The 24,962-nt window shown below is 31.8% G+C and overlaps 1 protein-coding gene across 4 annotated transcripts in view; it reads left to right on the top strand.

The window, feature by feature from the left end:
* The window catches only part of LOC130448718 (short neuropeptide F-like), a 53,064-nt gene that overhangs the window by 20,787 nt on the left and 7,315 nt on the right, over nucleotides 1-24,962 (top strand). For 3 of the 4 annotated variants that reach the window (XM_056786203.1, XM_056786201.1, XM_056786204.1), the window contains exon 2: nucleotides 10,081-10,193. In XM_056786203.1, coding sequence (XP_056642181.1) covers nucleotides 10,097-10,193 — 97 coding nt within the window. In that variant the 5' untranslated portion in view covers nucleotides 10,081-10,096. The remainder of the gene's footprint in view (nucleotides 1-10,080; nucleotides 10,194-24,962) is intronic. The other variant, XM_056786202.1, reaches the window with a different exon arrangement.

Here is a 24,962-nt window from a genome sequence, read left to right as displayed (position 1 = left end):
TCCTCGATATCTCAGGTTCTATTCAAGATAGAAACTTCGTTTTGGTTTAAGAACACTCGCTGAAACACCTTCTTTTTTTTTGAGTTTTTGAACACTTAAATTGGTTGAGTTGGAGAGGAGCTAGGCGCGGACATTCAATGTGGAGTTATGGATATTTGTAGGTTTTTGGCAATTTTTCAACATTCAAAGATCTATATCTCAGGATTTAATATAGCTACGGAGTTCTTTCTAATTTAAGAAAACTCGCTAAAATATCCTCTTTATTTTGAGTTTTTGAACATTTAAATCGGTTGAGTTGGAGAGGAGCTAGGCGCGGACATTCAATGTGGAGTTATGGATTTTTGTAGGTTTTTGGCAATTTTTCTACATTCAAAGATCTATATCTCAGGTTCTAATATAGCTACAGATTTCGTTGTGGATTATGACCACTCTCTGAAGCACCTTCTTTCTTTTGAGTTTTTGAACATTTAAATCGGTTGAGTTGGAGAGGAGCTAGGCGCGGACATTCAATGTGGAGTTATGGATTTTTGTAGGTTTTTGGCAATTTTTCTACATTCAAAGATCTATATCTCAGGTTCTAATATAGCTACAGATTTCGTTGTGTAATATGACCACTCTCTGAAGCACCTTCTTTCTTTTGAGTTTTTGAACATTTAAATCGGTTGAGTTGGAGAGGAGCTAGGCGCGGACATTCAATGTGGAGTTATGGATATTTGTAGGTTTTTGGCAATTTTTCTACATTCAAAGATCTATATCTCAGGATTTAATATAGCTACGGAGTTCTTTCTAATTTAAGAAAACTCGCTAAAATATCCTCTTTATTTTGAGTTTTTGAACACTTAAATCGGTTGAGTTGGAGAGGAGCTAGGCGCGGATATTCAATGTGGAGTTATGGATTTTTGTAGGTTTTTGGCAATTTTTCTACATTCAAAGATCTATAGCTCAGGTTCTAATATAGCTACAGATTTCGTTGTAGATTATGACCACTCTCTGAAGCACCTTCTTTCTTTTGAGTTTTTGAACATTTAAATCGGTTGAGTTGGAGAGGAGCTAGGCGCGGACATTCAATGTGGAGTTATGGATTTTTGTAGGTTTTTGGCAATTTTTCTACATTCAAAGATCTATATCTCAGGTTCTAATATAGCTACAGATTTCGTTGTGGATTATGACCACTCTCTGAAGCACCTTCTTTCTTTTGAGTTTTTGAACATTTAAATCGGTTGAGTTGGAGAGGAGCTAGGCGCGGACATTCAATGTGGAGTTATGGATATTTGTAGGTTTTTGGCAATTTTTCTACATTCAAAGATCTATATCTCAGGATTTAATATAGCTACGGAGTTCTTTCTAATTTAAAAAAACTCGCTAAAATATCCTCTTTATTTTGAGTTTTTGAACACTTAAATCGGTTGAGTTGGAGAGGAGCTAGGCGCGGACATTCAATGTGGAGTTATGGATTTTTGTAGGTTTTTGGCAATTTTTCTATATTCAAAGATCTATATTTCAGGTTCTAATATAACTACAGATTTCGTTGTAGATTATGACCACTCTCTGAAGCACCTTCTTTCTTTTGAGTTTTTGAACATTAAAATCGGTTTAGTTGGAGAGGAGCTAGGCGCGAACATTCAATGTGGAGTTATGGATTTTTGTAGGTTTTTGGCAATTTTTCTACATTCAAAGATCTATATCTCAGGTTCTAATATAGCTACAGATTTCGTTGTGGATTATGACCACTCTCTGAAGCACCTTCTTTCTTTTGAGTTTTTGAACACTTAAATCGGTTGAGTTGGAGAGGAGCTAGGTGTGGACATTCAATGTGGAGTTATGGATTTTTGTAGGTTTTTGACATACACACGTTCTATCCTCAATATCTCAGGTTCTATTCAAGATAGAGACTTCGTTTTAGTTTAAGAACTCTGAAACACCTTCTTTCTTTTGAGTTTTTGAACACTTAAATCGGTTAAGTTCGAGAGGAGCTAGGTGCGGACATTCAATGTGGAGTTATGGATTTTTGTAGGTTTTTGGCAATTTTTCTACATTCAAAGATCTATATCTCAGGTTCTAATATAGCTACAGATTTCGTTGTGGATTATGACCACTCTCTGAAGCACCTTCTTTCTTTTGAGTTTTTGAACATTTAAATCGGTTGAGTTGGAGAGGAGCTAGGCGCGGACATTCAATGTGGAGTTATGGATTTTTGTAGGTTTTTGGCAATTTTTCTACATTCAAAGATCTATATTTCAGGTTCTAATATAGCTGCAGAGTTCGTTCTTTTCTATTATAATGATTTCTGATACTTATTTAATGGATTCGATGAGAGCAAAGCCGCGGTAAAAGCAAGTGCTATTTTATTAAACGCTATGAAATAACATTTGTTTTGGTTTTTGAATAAAAAATCTTTAATAATAAACATAATAAACATCTTTAATAAATGACAGGTCTGATTAATAGTTTGAAATTGTTTGACACTGTTTGACTGTATTTTAATTTTGTTAATTTTTCATTTTCTTTTGCTTTATCTAGTTGGAACTTCCTTATTTTATAACAACAATTAGATTTAATATTCGATAAAAGAAATAAGCGGCATTATTTTAAGGGATTGTAATTGAACAAATTTACTGATAGTATTTTATGATAAAATTTTTATCAAACACTAAATAAAGAACATTAAAATAAATAGTACTTCAAACCAAAGTTTTTCTATAACAATCTTAAACACAAATTTTTGTTAAGAGGACCAGAAGGTGTTTACACTTTGAATAAAACAAATTTTTTAGGATTCTAGGTGCCCGAAAACGATTTTTAAAATACAAAAAAGAAAATAGTTTCAAGCTATTAAACAAACCTGTCATTTGTTAAAGTTGTTCGATTTTCTTCATTCAAAAACCAAAATAAATGCTACATAGCGTTTAATAAAATAGCACCAAGAAGATAAAAAATTATAAAGGTAGAAGGACTGACCTGAAAACGTCCGCATTTGGCTAAGAAAGGGTTTTTTCATCAAGACAAAGCACCAACTCACACATCCGTTATTTTGCAACCTTATCACTAGATTTAACCTCATCGTGTTAATTTCTGTTCCCAGACTTGAAAAAATGACTCAGTGTCCAAAGATTTACCAACAATGAAGAGGTGATGTCGGCAGTTAATGGCCATTTTAAGGAGCTGGAGATTATGTTGGAAAATAAATTTATTTTTCCCAAAATTTTTTGTAGTTTTTTTGTTGAGCCAAGTACTTCTGGGACCATCCTCGTAGTATGTGAAATATTAAAATACAAAAAGAATTTTTCTTGCAATAATTCAGTTAAATAAATGATATTTGCCGTTTGTTGATTATATATTATTGAAGAAAATAATTCTGTTCATAGTAGTACTGTTTTAAATAACTATTTTCCTATCCAAACTATAATATCAGGTTGTTAATATGCAATTACAAACTTGATTGCTTATTATAAATAAAAATTATCAATCTGCTTCGTTGTTAACAACTCTTCAATATAAAAAACTGTTTTGATCTCTGTTTACTGGAAATCAAATTTGAAATAGATGCATTGTCGAGTTTGGAAAAAAACATCGAAGCTCATTTTTGCGATGGATTTTTTAAAGTGATGGATTTTATTTTTCCAATAGAAATTTTAACTACATCTCCTGCTTCATTTTTTTCGAAGAATGTCAATTTATATCATGTTATTTTTAGACGACTATCGAGCTTTCAACTTCCTATTATTTTTCTATTTTTATGAATGAGAGAGTAATAAAAAGATGAAGCATTCGTAGTCCACAAGCGTATTATTTATTTTAGCCGACAGTTTAAATATTTTTTCAAGTATTATCTTAAAAATCTAAATTAGAATCAGAAGATGATTTGGAATTACATTATTTAGGAAAGCTTCTTCATTTTCATATTAAGTATTGTACAACTTCACACTACAGTGTGTTCTTTGACATAATTCCTTCGAGAGATCGACATCGATACCAAAACCAAAATTTTAGAACTCCGTATAGTTCTGATTAAACTATTTTACTTTTTTAATTATAGTACTTGCAGTACCGGTACTAATTTGAAATTATACAGTTCTTTGAATGTTTAATTTTACAAAAAAAAAATTTCCGTAAGAAATGAAATAATTTTTATACAATTTACAGTTTCCTGTATTTACACTATCGAAATTAGAATCAGAAGATGATTTGGAATCACATTATTTAGGAAAGTTTCTTCATTTTCATATTTAGTATTGTACAACTTCACACTACAGTGTGTTCTTTGACATAATTCCATCGAGAGATCGACATCGATACTAAAACCAAAATTTTGGAACTCCGTTTAGCTCTGATTAAACTATTTTACTTTTTTAATTGTGGTACCTGCAGTACGAATGATTTGGAGTCACATTATTTAGAGAAGTTTCTTCGTTTTCATATTAAATATTGGAAAACTTCACACTACAGTGTGTTCATGGACATAATTCCTTCGAAAGATCGACATCGATACCAAAAACAAAATTTTGGAACTCCGTTTAGCTCTGATTAAACTATTTTACTTTTTTAATTGTGGTACCTGCAGTACGAATGATTTGGAGTCACATTATTTAGAGAAGTTTCTTCGTTTTAATATTAAATATTGGAAAACTTAACACTACAGTGTGTTCTTTGACATAATTCCTTCGAAAGATCGACATCGATACCAAAAACAAAATTTTGGAACTCCGTATATTTCTGATTAAGCTATTTTACTGTTTTAATTGTGGTACCTGCAGTACGAATGATTTGGAGTCACATTATTTAGGGAAGTTTCTTCATTTTCATATTTAGTATTGTACAACTTCACACTACAGTGTGTTCTTTGACATAATTCCATCGAGAGATCGACATCGATACCAAAACCAAAATTTTGGAACTCCGTTTAGCTCTGATTAAACTATTTTACTTTTTTAATTGTGGTACCTGCAGTACGAATGATTTGGAGTCACATTATTTAGAGAAGTTTCTTCGTTTTCATATTAAATATTGGAAAAACTTCACACTACAGTGTGTTCATGGACATAATTCCTTCGAAAGATCGACATCGATACCAAAAACAAAATTTTGGAACTCCGTATATTTCTGATTATGCTATTTTACTTTTTTAATTGTGGTACCTGCAATACGAATGATTTGGAGTCACATTATTTAGGGAAGTTTCTTCGTTTTCATATTAAATATTGAACAACTTCACACTACAGTGTGTTCTTTGACATAATTCCATTGACAGATCGACATCGATACCAAAAACAAAATTTTGGATCCCCGTATATTTCTGATTAAGCTATTTTACTTTTTTAATTGTGGTACCTGCAGTACGAATGATTTAGAGTCACATTATTTAGGGAAGTTTCTTCGTTTTCATATTAAATATTGGAAAACTTCACACTACAGTGTGTTCATGGACATAATTCCTTCGAAAGATCGACATCGATACCAAAAACAAAATTTTGGAACTCCGTATATTTCTGATTAAGCTATTTTACTTTTTTAATTGTGGTACCTGCAGTACGAATGATTTGGAGTCACATTACTTAGGGAAGTTTCTTCGTTTTCATATTAAATATTGGAAAACTTCACACTACAGTGTGTTCTTTGACATAATTCCTTCGAAAGATCGACATCGATACCAAAAACAAAATTTTGGAGCTCCGTTTAGTTCCGATTAAACTATTTTACTTTTTGAATTATGGTACCTGCAGTACCGGTACTAATTTGAGATTATACAGTTCTTTGAATGTTTAATTTCACAAAAAAAGAAAATTTCCGTAAGAAATGAAATAATTTTTATACAATTTACAGTTTCCTGTATTTATACTATCGAAATTAGAATCAGAAGATGATTTGGAGTCACATTATTTAGGGAAGTTTCTTCATTTTCATATTTAGTATTGTACAACTTCACACTACAGTGTGTTCTTTGACATAATTCCATCGAGAGATCGACATCGATACCAAAACCAAAATTTTGGAACTCCGTTTAGCTCTGATTAAACTATTTTACTTTTTTAATTGTGGTACCTGCAGTACGAATGATTTGGAGTCACATTATTTAGAGAAGTTTCTTCGTTTTCATATTAAATATTGGAAAACTTCACACTACAGTGTGTTCTTTGACATAATTCCTTCGAAAGATCGACATCGATACCAAAAACAAAATTTTGGAACTCCGTATATTTCTGATTAAGCTATTTTACTTTTTTAATTGTGGTACCTGCAGTACGAATGATTTGGAGTCACATTATTTAGGGAAGTTTCTTCGTTTTCATATTAAATATTGAACAACTTCACACTACAGTGTGTTCTTTGACATAATTCCATTGACAGATCGACATCGATACCAAAAACAAAATTTTGGATCCCCGTATATTTCTGATTAAGCTATTTTACTTTTTTAATTGTGGTACCTGCAGTACGAATGATTTAGAGTCACATTATTTAGGGAAGTTTCTTCGTTTTCATATTAAATATTGGAAAACTTCACACTACAGTGTGTTCATGGACATAATTCCTTCGAAAGATCGACATCGATACCAAAAACAAAATTTTGGAACTCCGTATATTTCTGATTAAGCTATTTTACTTTTTTAATTGTGGTACCTGCAGTACGAATGATTTGGAGTCACATTACTTAGGGAAGTTTCTTCGTTTTCATATTAAATATTGGAAAACTTCACACTACAGTGTGTTCTTTGACATAATTCCTTCGAAAGATCGACATCGATACCAAAAACAAAATTTTGGAGCTCCGTTTAGTTCCGATTAAACTATTATACTTTTTGAATTGTGGTACCTGCAGTACCGGTACTAATTTGAGATTATACAGTTCTTTGAATGTTTAATTTCACAAAAAAAGAAAATTTCCGTAAGAAATGAAATAATTTTTATACAATTTACAGTTTCCTGTATTTATACTATCGAAATTAGAATCAGAAGATGATTTGGAGTCACATTATTTAGGGAAGTTTCTTCATTTTCATATTTAGTATTGTACAACTTCACACTACAGTGTGTTCTTTGACATAATTCCATCGAGAGATCGACATCGATACCAAAACCAAAATTTTGGAACTCCGTTTAGCTCTGATTAAACTATTTTACTTTTTTAATTGTGGTACCTGCAGTACGAATGATTTGGAGTCACATTATTTAGAGAAGTTTCTTCGTTTTCATATTAAATATTGGAAAACTTCACACTACAGTGTGTTCATGGACATAATTCCTTCGAGAGATCGACATCGATACCAAAACCAAAATTTTGGAACTCCGTTTAGCTCTGATTAAACTATTTTACTTTTTTAATTGTGGTACCTGCAGTACGAATGATTTGGAGTCACATTATTTAGAGAAGTTTCTTCGTTTTCATATTAAATATTGGAAAACTTCACACTACAGTGTGTTCTTTGACATAATTCCTTCGAAAGATCGACATCGATACCAAAAACAAAATTTTGGAACTCCGTATATTTCTGATTAAGCTATTTTACTTTTTTAATTGTGGTACCTGCAGTACGAATGATTTGGAGTCACATTATTTAGGGAAGTTTCTTCGTTTTCATATTAAATATTGGAAAACTTAACACTACAGTGTGTTCTTTGACATAATTCCATCGAGAGATCGACATCGATACCAAAACCAAAATTTTGGAACTCCGTATATTTCTGATTAAGCTATTTTACTTTTTTAATTGTGGTACCTGCAGTACGAATGATTTGGAGTCACATTACTTAGGGAAGTTTCTTCGTTTTCATATTAAATATTGGAAAACTTCACACTACAGTGTGTTCTTTGACATAATTCCTTCGAAAGATCGACATCGATACCAAAAACAAAATTTTGGAACTCCGTATATTTCTGATTAAGCTATTTTACTTTTTTAATTGTGGTACCTGCAGTACGAATGATTTGGAGTCACATTACTTAGGGAAGTTTCTTCGTTTTCATATTAAATATTGGAAAACTTCACACTACAGTGTGTTCTTTGACATAATTCCTTCGAAAGATCGACATCGATACCAAAAACAAAATTTTGGAACTCCGTATATTTCTGATTAAGCTATTTTACTTTTTTAATTGTGGTACCTGCAGTACGAATGATTTGGAGTCACATTACTTAGGGAAGTTTCTTCGTTTTCATATTAAATATTGGAAAACTTCACACTACAGTGTGTTCATGGACATAATTCCTTCGAAAGATCGACATCGATACCAAAAACAAAATTTTGGAACTCCGTATATTTCTGATTAAGCTATTTTACTTTTTTAATTGTGGTACCTGCAGTACGAATGATTTGGAGTCACATTATTTAGGGAAGTTTCTTCGTTTTCATATTAAATATTGGAAAACTTCACACTACAGTGTGTTCTTTGACATAATTCCTTCGAAAGATCGACATCGATACCAAAAACAAAATTTTGGAACTCCGTATATTTCTGATTAAGCTATTTTACTTTTTTAATTGTGGTACCTGCAGTACGAATGATTTGGAGTCACATTACTTAGGGAAGTTTCTTCGTTTTCATATTAAATATTGGAAAACTTCACACTACAGTGTGTTCATGGACATAATTCCTTCGAAAGATCGACATCGATACCAAAAACAAAATTTTGGAACTCCGTATATTTCTGATTAAGCTATTTTACTTTTTTAATTGTGGTACCTGCAGTACGAATGATTTGGAGTCACATTATTTAGGGAAGTTTCTTCGTTTTCATATTAAATATTGGAAAACTTCACACTACAGTGTGTTCATGGACATAATTCCTTCGAAAGATCGACATCGATACCAAAAACAAAATTTTGGAACTCCGTATATTTCTGATTAAGCTATTTTACTTTTTTAATTGTGGTACCTGCAGTACCGGTACTAATTTGAGATTATACAGTTCTTTGAATGTTCAATTTTACAAAAAAAGAAAATTTCCGAACGAAATGAAATAATTTTTATACAATTTACAGTTTCCTGTATTTACTTTTCTTATTAAAATATTATGTTATTCAACAAAAGCATTATAAAAATTGTAAAAAAGTAAGTAGCTCAGTAATCCTCATGGGAACCAGAGACAAAAATTAGAAATATAAAGTTCAGCAGACATGTCATAATACAGTCAGAAAACCCCGAGACTGATAAGGATATTTTTTATGCTAGGTACTGTCGAGTCCCTGGAGTCTGTCGTATTAAAGTAAATGATAATTACTCCCATTATTAATTTCAAAGTTTGAAACGGAAAATAATTGATTGGTCACGTCTTTCAGTGTACATTTATGTTGACTGATTTTTATTCTCAGAATATTTGTACAACGTATGTCATAGTTTTGGTACAGAATTTATGAATATCAAAATTACTTTGCCAGCATAAAATTGCTTATTTTTTTACATTATTTAGAAAGTCCTTCTTTATATCAATGCGTCATTATTTGTTGGTAAAGTTAAAATAAAAAAATTATTTATAATAAAGTTGAAAAGATACCTAAACCTGATATAGTTCGCGTTCTTCACCGTACATCAAAATCCAGAAATCCTGGTAAGAAGAGCAAAAGACAGAGTAGGAGTTTCCGTAAAAAATTTGACGAGTGAAAACCATACTTCAAAGAGTAGCAACCCAATTATCACGAATTGATAATTCAAGATGTTGTCCTCAAGTAAGGCGGATACATTTTACTGAAAGAGTCATTGTTATGGATAATGAAAAATACTTCACACTTGCCAATCTTGAAATCAACCTAAACGATGTTTAGCCGATAAAATTCTTTCTGAATGACTAATCGATCGAATAAATTATTTAATTTCCAACCTTCGCAATGCCATACCTACTATATAAGAGCTAAGCTTTTTTGTAGTGGGATTGTGGCAAAATCAACCATCAAAATGTACTAACTCTAATATATTTCCAAGCTTTCGATAACTTATGTAATCATCGTCTGCGAATTAATTAATTAAGAATTGCAAAATTTTAGATTTCGTTGTTATTAATTACGATATTGATAATCATTTTTATATTATACATCATTGTATCTAAAACTTGTATTTTTATTTATCATATTGTTTGTTTGTTTCAGATAGGTTTTTGGTAGGATGAACGCCGCAAATTCGCTCAGATTATTTAGTGGAATATTCTTTTCCCTCATCGTGTTAGCCGTAGTTTCATCAGCACCTTACGCAGACTATGATAGTAAGTCCGTTGAATAGAATCTTTAATTTTTGACAAACGCTTAAAGCAAATATTTCACTGCAAAAGTCTTGACACTCTGTCTTGGTTTTGCGTAAGTTTTGGACTGTTCAGTCTTCCTCTTGGTTTCGTTGGTTTCTTCAAGACCATTACCAAGACCACAATGCAAAGACCAGCCTCGTTCATTACTACTTTTTACATCCAATTATCAAAAGAGAATAGAAACTTTAGTTTCTAATTCATTGGAAACGATAAAAGACAGTTTTGATTCTTCTAAATTAATTCAAATTAATTTTAGTTGTTGTTAAATAATCGAAAACCATTTTTCGAGTTATAAATGCTTCTTTTGGCATCATTAAAAGTAGCCAAAGGAATATTAAATCGTGTTTAGTTGTGCATGATCGTTTTGACGTTAGTCCTTTCCGAATTTTCGATATTTTGGTACAATTTAATGCAGCGCTAAAACTAAACATTTTATAGCAAACGCCTTAATAACCCGTATCATCAGCTGTTTACTAGTGTTCTGAAAAGTATTTATATTTAACACACACTTTATGTCTATCGGTTAACATACTATTGATTCAGCGTTTTGAAGCCTGACGCACTTATATTTGACGCTGCATCAATTTAAGATGACGTTTCAGTCTAAATTATACCACGTGACGTCATTTGACGCTCTAAGACAGCATCGAACGTCAACATGAAATTACACCTTAATCTTGATACATCTTAAAATAATGTTCTGATGAATTTTTCACAAAAAGATGCGCTCAATCCTTATAAAAATTGGTTTTCGGCCAGTTTTTAGTACAGTGATAATTTGAAATAAGCTGATTGAAAGTCTCAATGCACACGAGACCCCAAAACCCCTCCAATTCCCAAAGCTAGCCCTAGAGAGACCAAGGGTACCATAAGGATCATTTTTTTCTGTATAAGTAACTTCATAAACATTCATCAGGCAATTAAAGCAAAATGAAATAGTCCTGATCGTTTAAGGAAAGGTTGAATAGCCCCGGTCACTTGAGGCAAAGTGTAGCAGTCCAGTCAATTGAGGCAGCATTAAACAGTCCCGGCCACTTAAGGCAAGGCCACTCAAGCATTCAAGCGTTTTTTATGTAATTAAGAAGGATTGTCACGTTGATTTGATGACGTGTATACCACAAGTACCACAATAATGCTGCTGAGTGAACACAACTTTCAAGAGTTCTTCCCCCAACTTTTCATGTACAATAATAACTTGATATCGTTACATATTCGACATCTACATCTTCATCTTCAGCTTCTGCTGCATAATAAATCCAAAGCTGATGTTTAGGTCTCCTTGAAAATCTTTAATAAAGTCTGATTCGTTTCAATCCTGGTTCAAATTGAAAACTGCCTTCTTCATCTTATCTTGACCGTTTCCTGGTTCTAATACTAATTGATGTACACCAACTATAAGATTTTTAATGTGAGGTAAGGAAAATCTAAAACTGCAATTTGATATATCATAGTACCAAGCTTGAGAACAATTGGCTGAAACCAATTCTTTTCATCCAATGGTACATTCGGACACTTCCGGAGTAGTTTTGACGTGGTTTGGGAGTTTCGAGCCCATGGAGACTTGCCTTAAACATTGTGCCTTTGACCGAAACCCGATTTCCGTAAGGATTGAGCTTGTTTTTTTCAAGCACATGACTTATGTCTAAAATTATTTCTAAGCTAAATTCGTGTAAAATACTTTCACAAAATATATCGAAATATGGTAAATTATGATTGCATTAAGTCCAATTATTTTATTACTGTTTATCAATTTTTCAAAATAACAGGATAATCAAAAAATCTTGATGATCTAATTCGCCCATTACTGTTAAGAAAATACTTTTCTCTTTATTGCTTTAATTGTATCTTTTTAATATAGCTTGTGGGGAATGGAAACAATTAATGGTTAACAATCATGGGCTTTATATCTGACAAAACAATGATGTACTTAAAACATTCAGTTTAATTTTATTGGAAGAGATTGTGAATTTTATTTAAGAACACATAAAGCTTAAAATTACTTTTCTCTAATTGGAATCATCAATTAATCAAGATTTATATACATTTTTTCAGGAAAAAAAATTAAATTCCGTAGAAAAATGTATTCTGCAAATTCTTAGCAGTTGAATCAAAAAATTTTGTTTGACACGATGGTTACTACAACTAAACATGTGATTTGAACACATCAACCACTTCTTCAGATGTGGAAAAACGAATAAGTTGGAATCAATGGGTGCCAAACAACGACTGTATGACGGATGATCCATCAACTCGATGTTTTGACCGTTCAAAAACGTTTTTTATTTTAAATTGATGTGTGAGAGCTCGCATTGTCGTGGTGGAGAATGATTCGTCTTCTGCTGTTGGTTTTCAATGATTTTTTCCAACAAACAAATGCTGGTGTATCATACAAAACTGACGGTTCTACGTTGGTTTCGAAATGCTTCGTACTCAAACAACTTTTGTTGGATTTGGTTCGTCTTGAGATACCCGTACAGTCGATTTTTGTTTAGTATTTTATCTTTTGAAGCACCGCAACTAAATTTTTCCAACATTTAGTTGCACCAATCGATACGAGCTTATTTAGGCGATGGCCAAATTACGCGCGAACAAATTTTTTTGACAACCAAATGCAACATCCAATGAATACAAATGAAACTAATGCTTAAGTATGCCTCAATCTCACTGTATTTTTTTTTTGACCAAGATTAATGTTTCAAGAATCTGTAAATAGTACTTGTATGACATTACGTTCATCATTAAAAATGTCAAACTTTATGATGTAAGATTTGACATATTCACTTCAGTCTTGCCATATCTTTAAACTTCAGTAGCAGCCCTCGTATAATATTGAACAATAAAATCTGACACCTGTCGCTTCCAAGTCACATGACTTAAAGTTGAATACGAATTATTTGCTCCAGATCATCATTTAGAACCTTATAAATATCTCCAAAATTACTAGATTTTCTGAGAAAAAGATTTATCGTCGTTGACTCGTAGATTCACTGTCTCTGTTCTATCGAGGCTCTGCAGGTCTCCTTAAGATTGTTTTCCGATGTTGAACAGCGTAGTGGAAGTCCTGTGTTGATCTGGAAACATTTTAATATTCTTTGATTTGCCTTTAGTTAGCTACATTTTTGTAAGTTCAAGTGTCATTTTCGTAAGACTTTTTTGGAATACTAAGTTCGTTCATGACGCTGTATTTCTATTCACAGTATCATAAGCTTTCTGGAAATCTCTGAAGACTGAACTGTACTCACTATAATCCTTATAAAATATCATAAAGTTCACTTTTAATGGTAATTCCACTTTCTGGGTCATTAGTTAATCATGCAATAGTGATAACAGATATACGTATTTTCGTAGCCTGTCAATTATTCATTTGACCCTTGCCCAAATTAATTTTACAGTAGAATATCCCCAAGCTGGTGTGAACTGTTATTTGTTTTTCTTCCAGTTTTTATTGAAGTAGAAAGCATTAGAAACCGAAATGAAACTAATAATATCTATAACAAAAATGAGTTATAATAACTATTAATTTACAGAAAACATCCGTTGCCGCAGAAATTTTAGCTATGTAGGTATAAAATAAAAAATAAATATTTATCGAGAAAAACTAATTATTAAGTTCTTAAAGACTCTTTTCTTCTTTTCTGACGAAAATGTCCATCAAATCCGAATAATAGTCAGACGCAATATTCGTATCCAAACCCTGATAGAACCTCATACTTAGAGGATTTGGTCCTGGGATCCTGGAATCCCTATCACATTTTAGTCCCGAAATATTCGGGATTAAATTCAATGAATTCCGGGATTTTCGGGACTAATATAAAAGTCAATAAAAATGTGCATGAAACGAAACGCACTTACTTTCATTTGACGTTAAATGTCAAAATTTACCGGCCATCTTGTTTACACGGTGTCGGATTAAGGATGTGTGTAAAATAGTGTAAAAATTACGTTTCAGATCGTGTAAGTATTGATATTTATATTGTTTATTGGTGATAAACAATTATTTTATTAAAAAAACAACAAAATGTATTAATTTGTATGAGTAAATATAGATGAAAAACGGCGAATGTTTTTTCTGTTTAGGTTATGTTTATGTTGTACATAGATTTTGTTTAGGTTTAAGAAGTAAAAAATGTCACTCTCCAAGGAAAGTTTTTATGTCAAACATAAAAAAAATGAAGACGTTACGTCAGTGTGGAGTGATTTTTTAGTCCACAAAACGGGTAGTTCAGCATAATGTAAGAGTTGTTTAAATATTTTAAAAACCTTATGAGGATCAACCAAAAGCCTACATACTCATCTATTTTCAAAACATTCCGTAAAAGTAGATTCTGCTAAAGCATCTTCCTCGACGAGCCAAAATAATGAAGGACCACCTTCGAAAAGAAAAATAACGTTAGTCGCCGACTATTTTGGGAAATCTGATACTCTTGACGATGTTTCGGCCCGTATTTCTGCGCTAGATGGTTTTCCTTTTAGCGTATTTGTGACATTAAACGATTTAATATCGTTACTGTTAGCAAAAGGGTACTCAGACTTACCTAAATCTGCTTCAACAGAGTACAATAAAGAAGGACAACGATTTAGTCTAAGTTTTGACGAATGGACCTCTAATAAGAGATAATATGAATGTAAATATTCATTTAGTAAACAAAAAATGGAATTTGGGACTTATTCGAATTGATAAATCGCTGACCGCCGAAAAATTGTGTTCATACTTTAAAGAAGCGGCTTTCGGAGTTTCATAGATACAGATATTGTGGCAATAGTGACTGATGGTCCAGGTTGGAAAACTTGTTAATACAGAACACCAAGTTTGATTCGCACATGGTATTCATTTAGCCGTTTGTGATTTATTGTATAAAAAGATACCAGTAAATGAGACTACCAGTGATAAATATCGAAAATTCGAAAAAAACATCAACGATCGTATCTTAAAAAGTGCCACGGTATTCAAACACTTTTTTTAGGCAGTCTAACAGAGTTTTCCATAGTTTTCAGAGATCCGTATTGTACAGTGTTATGTTTGACTGACGTATTTGTTTATGAAAAGTTAGACGTGTCACCAACATTAAGTCTGGAAGAGAAAATTGAGATTGTGCTAATAGTGGGTGATAATTATAAAACATTTTGAGAAACAGCAAACATTTTTAATTTCCGACATCCAGATAAAAATATTCACAATGAAACTGTTAGAAAAATATTTGAAGAATTTAAGATTTACGGAGATGTACATAATAAATTTGGCAAAAAACGCCAAAGCATGGTAGAAAATAATGAAGTTGCGTTACAAGTAATGCTATCTGCAACAAAAGGACATCTTCATTGCCACTGGATATATAAAAAACACAGTTTCAAAGATTCTAAATAAATACAAATATCACCCTTACAAACCTCAAAAAATTCATACTTTGAGACCAGGAGATAATGATAGAAGGTTTGAATTCTGTTGCGACATACAGGGAATCTTAGTAGATAACCCATTTATGTCAAGGTGTATTATTTTTCTAGCCAAAACTGTCGTGGAGTGGAGTGATACAAATCCACATTTTACGTTAAAAACTCGGGACCAATATTCGTTCAAAACAAACGTGTGGTGCGAAATGTATAAAAATCAAATAATTGGACCTTTTTTTATTCGAGAAACTTTGAATGCTGATCGTTATTTGTGCTTTTTAAACAATGAAATGAATGATTTTCTTGACAACCTTCCCTTACTTAAACAACAGCAGATATGGTTCCAGCAGGATGGTACCCCATGTCACATCGTTCGGAAATTCCTTGGTCTCCGCGGTCTCCAGATTTAACGCCACTCGATTTTTTCTTATAGGGTTACTTAAAGCAAAAAGTTTACCTTCAAAAGTTATTTCAAGATGTTGACCATTTAGAGAGAATAATTGCAGAAGACAGTTATACGAGGAACAATAAAAAACAAAAATTTTAGCATTTATATCTGAACAAAAAAACAAACAAAGTGAAAAGATATGCATCCACCAGTAGTTTTGGGGATAGAAAACGTTCAAGGCGACCACGAAAAATCACAACTGTTCAAGACAAACGTATTGAACGAATCAGTAAACGTGATCGACGACTCACAAGGCCAGATATAGTAGCATAGATCAATGAATCAATGGATCCGCTCTAGCTTCTACAGTGAAAAGGAGATTGAAAGTAACTGGCTTTTTGGAAAGGTGGCAATGAAAAAACCTCTGTCAAGACGTCAAAATAAAATTAAGATGTTGCACTAGGCTGAAGAATATAAAAATTAGACGCATTAAGAATGGGAGAGAGTTTTATGAAGTCAAAGTTTGTGGTTTTTGGGGATGATTTGGAGAATAAGCGACTGGTAAAAATTAAAAATTGAAGGGATTTTAAAAACAAGAGACGATACAAAAATATTAAAAGAAATATATCGACGATCCGAAGCATCCTTCGAAGCTGTGCTGAAATTACAAAAAAAATAATGTACTGAAAGTGATGATTTGGTCGTCATAGTCACCCGAATCAATCCGATTGATTTGTCGTGGAACACAAGGGGTAGGAAAGTCAAAAACCAGTGTCCTATTTCCATCTCGAATCTTTGGAATATCGAATTTAACCAAATAGAAGACGATTATTTCGAAATCGTTGCCAAAATTTTGCACTGAAATAATAAGCACAAAAAGGGGTTACATCGATGAATCAAAAATTTAAATATATGTATCACGCAAACTATAGGGTGGGAAAAAATTATTGGCCGGTAATGTATACAGTAAAAATGATATGGATTGTTCAAACAACGTTTCATTGAATACTCGTGACGCAAAATTTGACAAAAACAAATTAGTTATAAGTAAACATGATCAACCACAAAATGTTGTGTGATAAATCGGAAAATATTCACAAAGCGAAAACAAGATGACTCTGTACTTCTTTAAGACCCAATCGGCCCAAAGGAAAAGTGCTAATATTGTTAGTGAAATGAGTAATATAATTTGAATAATTCTAACGTTTTCAAATTGAGCTCCAAATTCAGGGAGTAACATAAAAAACATTTCAATCTTAACGAATATGCATTAAGGAGGCTCCTTGGCGAAATGTATAAAGATAGACATTTTTTTAAAGTGTAAAGTATGACGAATCCAACGGTACCCTTCTTTATATGTGTTATCGATCACAATCTAAAGAAATTTGAGTTCAAAGTTCACTTCTTTAACATGAGCTTTTATGGGAACCATAATCAAATTCTTGGATTACAAATTAAATCAGAACTGCCGAGACGTATAAGTATATAGATTTGATTGATAAGAAATTAATCTTTCTAATGATGTCAGTCGTTATTAGTTAATTGTTATAATTCCAGTAACTGAGCGGAAATTAGGTAAACGGCCATATTGTTTCCGTCACTCAAGAAAAGCGCGCGAAATTTAACCAATTTTTTTACTGTTTCTTTTCGAGTTTGGCTCATTTTTACACTCACAAATTAAATAAATTTCACTGTAACAAACCTATATTTAAAATAATTCGATGTGTTTGAATATCTAAATCATTGTCTTCATTCGCTCATGATCTAAAGAACGTCATATTTCTATTTATTTGAAGAAATTTATGAATTAAATAAATCTCACCAAACGAAGCCACTAGTCACAGACTGACAGGAATATTTCGAAGAAATTGTGTACATACACCTTCCGACAGCTTCGGTAATCATGTTTACGATTCGATGTTTTCGTTGATAAACAGTGGGGATGATGAGTCCACGTGGACTGACATAAACAGGGTGTAAACATTATTTTTCGTTGCTTAATTTGGTATGAATGCCGTGCGTATTTATGAATTTATTGGTTGATCCTCGCATAACTGTCTTCTGCAATTGATATCGAAAGAACAATAACTTTCATTGTTATCATAGCGATTAATATAAAAATAATAATGACATTATCGTTACATAAATATTTCGTGATAATTTAGTATTTTTTGTTCACATTTTTATACCGTAATATTAGCATGACGCCAAAAATTTCATTACATTTCAAATTATCTAGGGAATACCTTACATTGCCGACAACAAACAAAAAGGATAATAGTCGCTGGACGATAGTTTCACGATATCTAATTAACAAAATTCATTTGGTTTGTCCGAGCTTTTAGCTTTATAAACCGTAAAATGTCATTTGAGCGTTTTGAAACATCGAATTCCAAGTTTTATCGGCATTTCTTGTTTTGTGTTACTATTTTTTATTATGAATTAGTGTATTTCATTTTCTTTACTTGTATAATCGAAATAATATTTATTGATTTTTGTTAGGTTAGGTTAGGACTGTCAAAAAAATCGTACATTCAAAGAAAATTATATTTGGAGGCTGCGAGTGACCCAAATCCACGGCACAAGTATTATAATTATTATAATGTCATTAAAATAATCGAAAATATATACTCAAAAAATACGATCCAAGCAAAAATAAATGATGACCTAACTGAACAGATACCTGCAAATAGGGGCATTAGGCAAGGGGACTCTCTCAGTCCCGTAGTGATGGATGAAATCATAAAACAAGTACGCAAACTAAGAGGATACAAAATGGGGAATAAAGAAGTCAAAATCCTGTGCTATGCAGACGATGCGGTACTGTTGGCGGAGAACGAGGACGATCTGCAAAGGCTACTGTACCAATTTAACAAAACAGCAAAAAAGTTCAATAAAACAATATCAGCGGCAAAGACAAAATCAATGGTTACTTCCAAGACACCGATCAGATGTAAATTTGTGGTGGATAACAAAATAATACACCAGGAAATGAAATTTAAATATCTGGGAATCGAAATATCTGGACACGGGGACGGAAGTAAGAAACCAAGCTACAAGAGCCTCAAGAGCAGCAGCATACCTAAATGACACAATCTGGCGAAATAAATACATTCGAACTGAAGCAAAAGCCCGAATTTACAAGACCGCAATCAGACCTATATGCAGCAGAGACCCGACCTGAGACCTCTAAAACGAAACGGATATTGGAGACTACAGAAATGAAAATAGTTCGAAGAATAGCGGGAAGAACACTAATGGATAGAGAAAGGAGTGAAAACATAAGACGAACATGCGGGATAGATAATATCAATGACTGGGTACTGGATAGAAAGATAAAATGGAATGAGCACATTGACCGCATGACGGAAGAACGAATTGTGAAAATATCAAGGGACAAATCACCAGCAGGACAAAGAAGCCTTGGAAGACCTAGGAAAAGATGTAGTGACAACCTCCCAGATGACTGAGCAGAGGCAATGATATGAAGAAAAATAGGCAATGATGCCTATACTCTGCAGGAAGAAGAAGAAGAAGTATTATAAACCAACCCACAACGATCTCACGAAACTCTATACATGATAAAACAAAAAATCGATTTATTGTATCTATTCTAGGCGGAAACATTTACTTCCGGAGATACCGGAAGTGGCCATTATCTCAGGAAGTCTAACAGATATCAAACCATTGATATCTTTGTTCCATAGATCTCATTAAGATCGATCTGTATGTAAAAAGTCATGATGATTAACGCATGTGCAGAAGAGTTTATGTGGAAAAAGTATAAAAGTGCATTATTTTCACGAAAAATCAATAGATAAAATGGATATTTAGTAATTTTTGTAAGGTTACGTTAGGATAGGTTAGGTTGGGATATGTTCGGTTAGGTTAGGTTGTGTTACATACTGAAATAAAGGTAAACAAAAATAATTTTCTTCAATCAAATTGATTTGACTTGAATCAATAACTTTTACATTTGAAAATTTTTTTTCTTCTATTAATGAAATGAAAGGGTCTATTTTTGTTTCAGATTTACGAATGAAGTTTAAAGTTTCATAAAAAAATTACCTGTCAGCATTTTTTAAAAGTATATTCTCAATTTAAGAAGTTCAAAAAGTAGCTTTACATAGATTTTATTTACCAAATTTCTTGTTATAACCTCAAAAAATCCAAAATTATTTTGAAGAATGTTAGTAAGATAATGAACCAAGTCCAACAAGTATGTTGATAAACTTCACTTCTTAGTTGAAAGCAAAAGTTAATTGACATAAAAAACTCATCATCGGCGTCATTTCCTTCAGTTTTTCGTTGTCCTGGGATTTGTCTGATTTCCTTGAAGGGATACTTTTGGAAGCTTCTTCTACAGTTTCCTTCACAAAAATCTAACACCAATAACTATACTTTCCACGTATTAAAATAAATAATCACAAATTAACAGATTTTGTGTATAAATTCATTCTTGAGTGTAACTTTTTAAACATTAATTGAAATATGTCTTTTTTTATTCAATTTTTCCTTGTAAATTACAAACTTCTATGAAAAATAAAAAAGTTTTAGAATCTACTGACAAATAAAAAACTTCTGTGAAATATAAAAGTTATGGCATCCCTAATTAGCTCCCTTATAATGGTACGATCGCCCTCAACAGACATTTTGAGTTGAAGGGTTATAAAAAAGTTTTTGGCCCTACAACTTCCCAAGGATGCAGCTTGGTAAACAGGTAAATGGCCCACTGTGTCGTTTTTTACGCGAAACGTCGTTTATATACTATAAAAAACCATCTGAAGCTCTGATGAACTTCAATTTGACTGTATTTTCAAAATGAGTTGAAAAATTATCGATTGTGTTATACTTGTCAAGAAGATGAAAGGTCGAGGGAAAAATAAATAAAGGAAAGTGTCGCCAACATATGAGTTATCATGTTACGTAATTTACAGGTAAAACAACGAAGCGGAAGCAAATACTAATCACTTGAAGCGAACGGCTCTAAAAATATTTGCCTGGACGTCCGTCAAGGTTTTAAAATATGATATATACCTGATGTCATTCAACGATTTTGTATTTCGTTTCGTCTTTCAATCAACATTTCACGTATTTTGAAATATTAAACTGGAATTTTATCAATATTATTCTCGTCATATTGGGCGGTAGTAAATTGAAAAGGATAACAAATAGATGACGTTTTGATGTATTAAATTCAATCAGAGAAATTTGGCGTGTAGCTCGGCCAGATTTCAGACCAGTTCTCCTAATGGGTATCCACCAGTGCTTCACCGATAGTTTTGAGATGTTATTTAGCTTCTTTCCTGGTTACCGTCCCTTTCAGGCTCGAGAAGAGAGTCCTACAAAGCTACTCCACCTAATCTTACCTAACGTAACCAAGTTCAAGTTATTAAATCTCTCACAAATGAAATCTAGCCCAACTTAACCTAACCTAACATAAAATAAGGTTTTAAAATCCTCAAGTAATTACTTCTTCATACTACGAGGCATATTTTTTGAGTAAGTACCGTTTTGGAATTAAAAAAAGAAGTGCAAAGATATCGCAATACTTTTATTTTTACATGAAAGCCTGTACCTTAATCTACTTCAGAAAAACTTCTCAAGTTTTTTGCAATGTGCCAAACTGCTCTGTTGTCCAACGTGTACCAATTGCCAAGGTCGGTCTTGCCAAAATGTCCAATTGAGTATCTACAACAAAGAAAGATTCCTGTGATTTTATTGAAGAGACCCATGACTCAGCCACATTTGAACAATTTATAACATCCAGCAAGAGGAAGAAGAAGAATCGATGAAGATATAACTGTTGAAGTAGACTTTCAAAAGTTTGAATCTGATATAAATATCCAAAGAAATCAAAACAATAGTTAGTCAAGTTAGAAGGTGACGGGTATTGTTCCCTTAACTGATCCTAAAATCGCCATACCTCGGAAATGGTAACTCTTAGAAAAAAATCATTACAACCATTTTTGTGGGAATTTTTAAGATCTACAACTTTGGTTAGAAGTTTTCTTTTGATGAAACTTACCGTTTTCGAGATAAATTCAAAAAACCTCAAATTTTGACCTTTGAACCTGAATAACTTTTGTAGCACACATCGGATCGATGGGAAATTTTAATACTTTATTTTTAATTGTAAACCTCAGCTCTCCACCAATATTTGGCTTTCCGCGAATTTTTTTCTGACCACTATTTTTATGTCTAAATTGACCGGGCTATATCTAATAAATATTACCAACTTATTAATCAAAACACTAATAGATACATACATTAAAATTAAAAGTATATCGAAAAGCTGTGATATATAAGAAAAAAATATAGAAAATAAAATAGAAAAATTGAATAACGGTCTGATTAGTAGATATGAGTTTTTGTTAAAACCGTCGCTTGCAAATGTTTGTCGTGTAAATACTCGGTATGTCGTTGGAAAATCTCTTTCCACCGCGGTTAATTCTCATGGGAATTTATTTTTCAAAAAAAAAGGGTCATGTGTTGGAATCAACTTGCTTGTTTTAGATTAATCTGTTTGAAGTGAAACGTGATCCGATAAAAGTGAAATGAGTTGATGGTTAAGTTTAATTCTAACGGTGTTTGAGCAATAGATGGGAATAAAATCACCTTCAACATATCTTGAGACATTGAAATACTATAATATTTCTAAGCTTTTACTAGGTATTTTCCCCAAGAGCTACTACTTCTTTGATTATGAATAATTGATCACAAATAGACTGTTAATAATTATGTATAGTGATGTTAATACCACATAAACTTTGTATCATAAAAAGCTTATTTTGTTTCTCAAGTATTTTTGCTGTGAGTTTGAGAAGAAACGGTTTTCTGTTTGTGACAGTTGTGGCGAGGAAAAATAAAACAAAACCGATTTAACGGAATTGTTTTTACAATGTTATAATATGAGTGCCCGCTGGAGATAAATTGCGAATATATTTTTATCTATTTCGTGTAACATCTAACTGCAAAACAACGCAACTTTCTTTATATCGATTTTTTATCATTAACGTAAGTAAATGGTTTTTGTACTGGGTTGAATATCAATACGATTCCGTTTAAATAATATATTTATTTAAAAAATTACTACAGTTTTAAATAATTATAAAATTTTCTATTGCCACCATGAATCCATCAATTACCAACAACTAAATTTCTTTTGAATTATCCTTATAACAATAGAAAACTTAACCTAACAAATATCCAGTTAAGAATAGTTTTATCTTATTATGGCAACTTTTAAAGGGTCTTTAAATTAGGTTAGAGACTTTAGATCGAAGCTGTAGTTTATCTATCAATGTGAAAATATTATACATTATCAGATACATCCGTTTAAATAATATATAGATTTAGAAAATTACTACAGTTTTAAATAATAATAAAATTTTCTATTGCCACCATGTATTCATCAATTACCAACAACTAAATTTCTTTTGAATTATCCTTATAACAATAGAAAACTTAACCTAACAAATATCCAGTTAAGAATAGTTTAATCTTATTATGGCAATTTTTAAAGGGTCTTTAAATTAGGTTAGAGACTTTAGAACGAAGCTATAGTTTATCTATCAATGTGAAAATATTATACATTATCAGATACATCCGTTTAAATAATATATAGATTTAGAAAATTACTACAGTTTTAAATAATAATAAAATTTTCTATTGCCACCATGTATTCATCAATTACCAACAACTAAATTTCTTTTGAATTATCCTTATAACAATAGAAACCTTAACCTAACAAATATCCAGTTAAGAATAGTTTTATCTTATTATGGCAATTTTTAAAGGGTCTTTAAATTAGGTTAGAGACTTTAGAACGAAGCTATAGTTTATCTATCAATGTGAAAATATTATACATTATCAGATACATCCGTTTAAATAATATATAGATTTAGAAAATTACTACAGTTTTAAATAATAATAAAATTTTCTATTGCCACCATGTATTCATCAATTACCAACAACTAAATTTCTTTTGAATTATCCTTATAACAATAGAAACCTTAACCTAACAAATATCCAGTTAAGAATAGTTTTATCTTATTATGGCAATTTTTAAAGGGTCTTTAAATTAGGTTAGAGACTTTAGAACGAAGCTATAGTTTATCTATCAATGTGAAAATATTATACATTATCAGATACATACAGTAAACTTTATTTTGTATTTCCACCTAATTCGAATGTTATTATAAGTTTGATATAAACGTGGAGTTGTGCTTTGATGAGACTTTGAAAACGTTCTGATTTAAGCGAAATTATATAGTTCTATTTTCGTTCAAAACCCGCCTTCCAATTACAATAATTATACGAGCAATATTTACTTTCTAAAGTATATTAACATATCACAGATGACCTGTTAATTGATCAATTACATAGGCGGCGCTCGAGTGATTTACTTTTGTTAGTGGCATCAATACAGGAAACTGGAAATAATGTTTTATCTATTGTAACATTTATTCAAGTTGCTATTTAACCGTCAGAAGTCCCAATGAAAATATAATTCAATTTATTATCCCATAATTATTACGTGATATAATCAACTTGGCTCATACCAAATTGAAAAACATAGGCAACCACAATTACATTTTAAAATTTTTTCTATAAACTCGATCCTTTTTGCCAAAATGAAAATCGTTAACAATCAAAATTTTATTTTTATTCACATTCTCAGATATTATTCAAGGTATCTCGAAATATATATGAAAAAAGAAGTTTAAAACATAAAGTTTAATGAAGGATTCTTACGTCACGGACTGACTGTTAACCGGGAAGGTTATGGAAAATGGCCGCCGCAGAATAGACTTTATCAGTGGCGTCGTGCATAAATTTAAATAGGATAAAACTATTTCTATAAAATGATATTAATATTTTCGATACGTTTTACGAAAATATGAAATTAAAAAACAATCATACATTTAAATTTTTATTTAAACTAACAT

This window comes from Diorhabda sublineata, chromosome 9, assembly GCF_026230105.1.
Source record: "Diorhabda sublineata isolate icDioSubl1.1 chromosome 9, icDioSubl1.1, whole genome shotgun sequence".
In the NCBI taxonomy this organism is placed as follows: Eukaryota; Metazoa; Arthropoda; class Insecta; order Coleoptera; family Chrysomelidae; genus Diorhabda; species Diorhabda sublineata.
The sequence above is the reverse complement of the archived record's forward strand: the minus strand, read 5'-3'. Positions and strand labels throughout refer to the sequence as shown.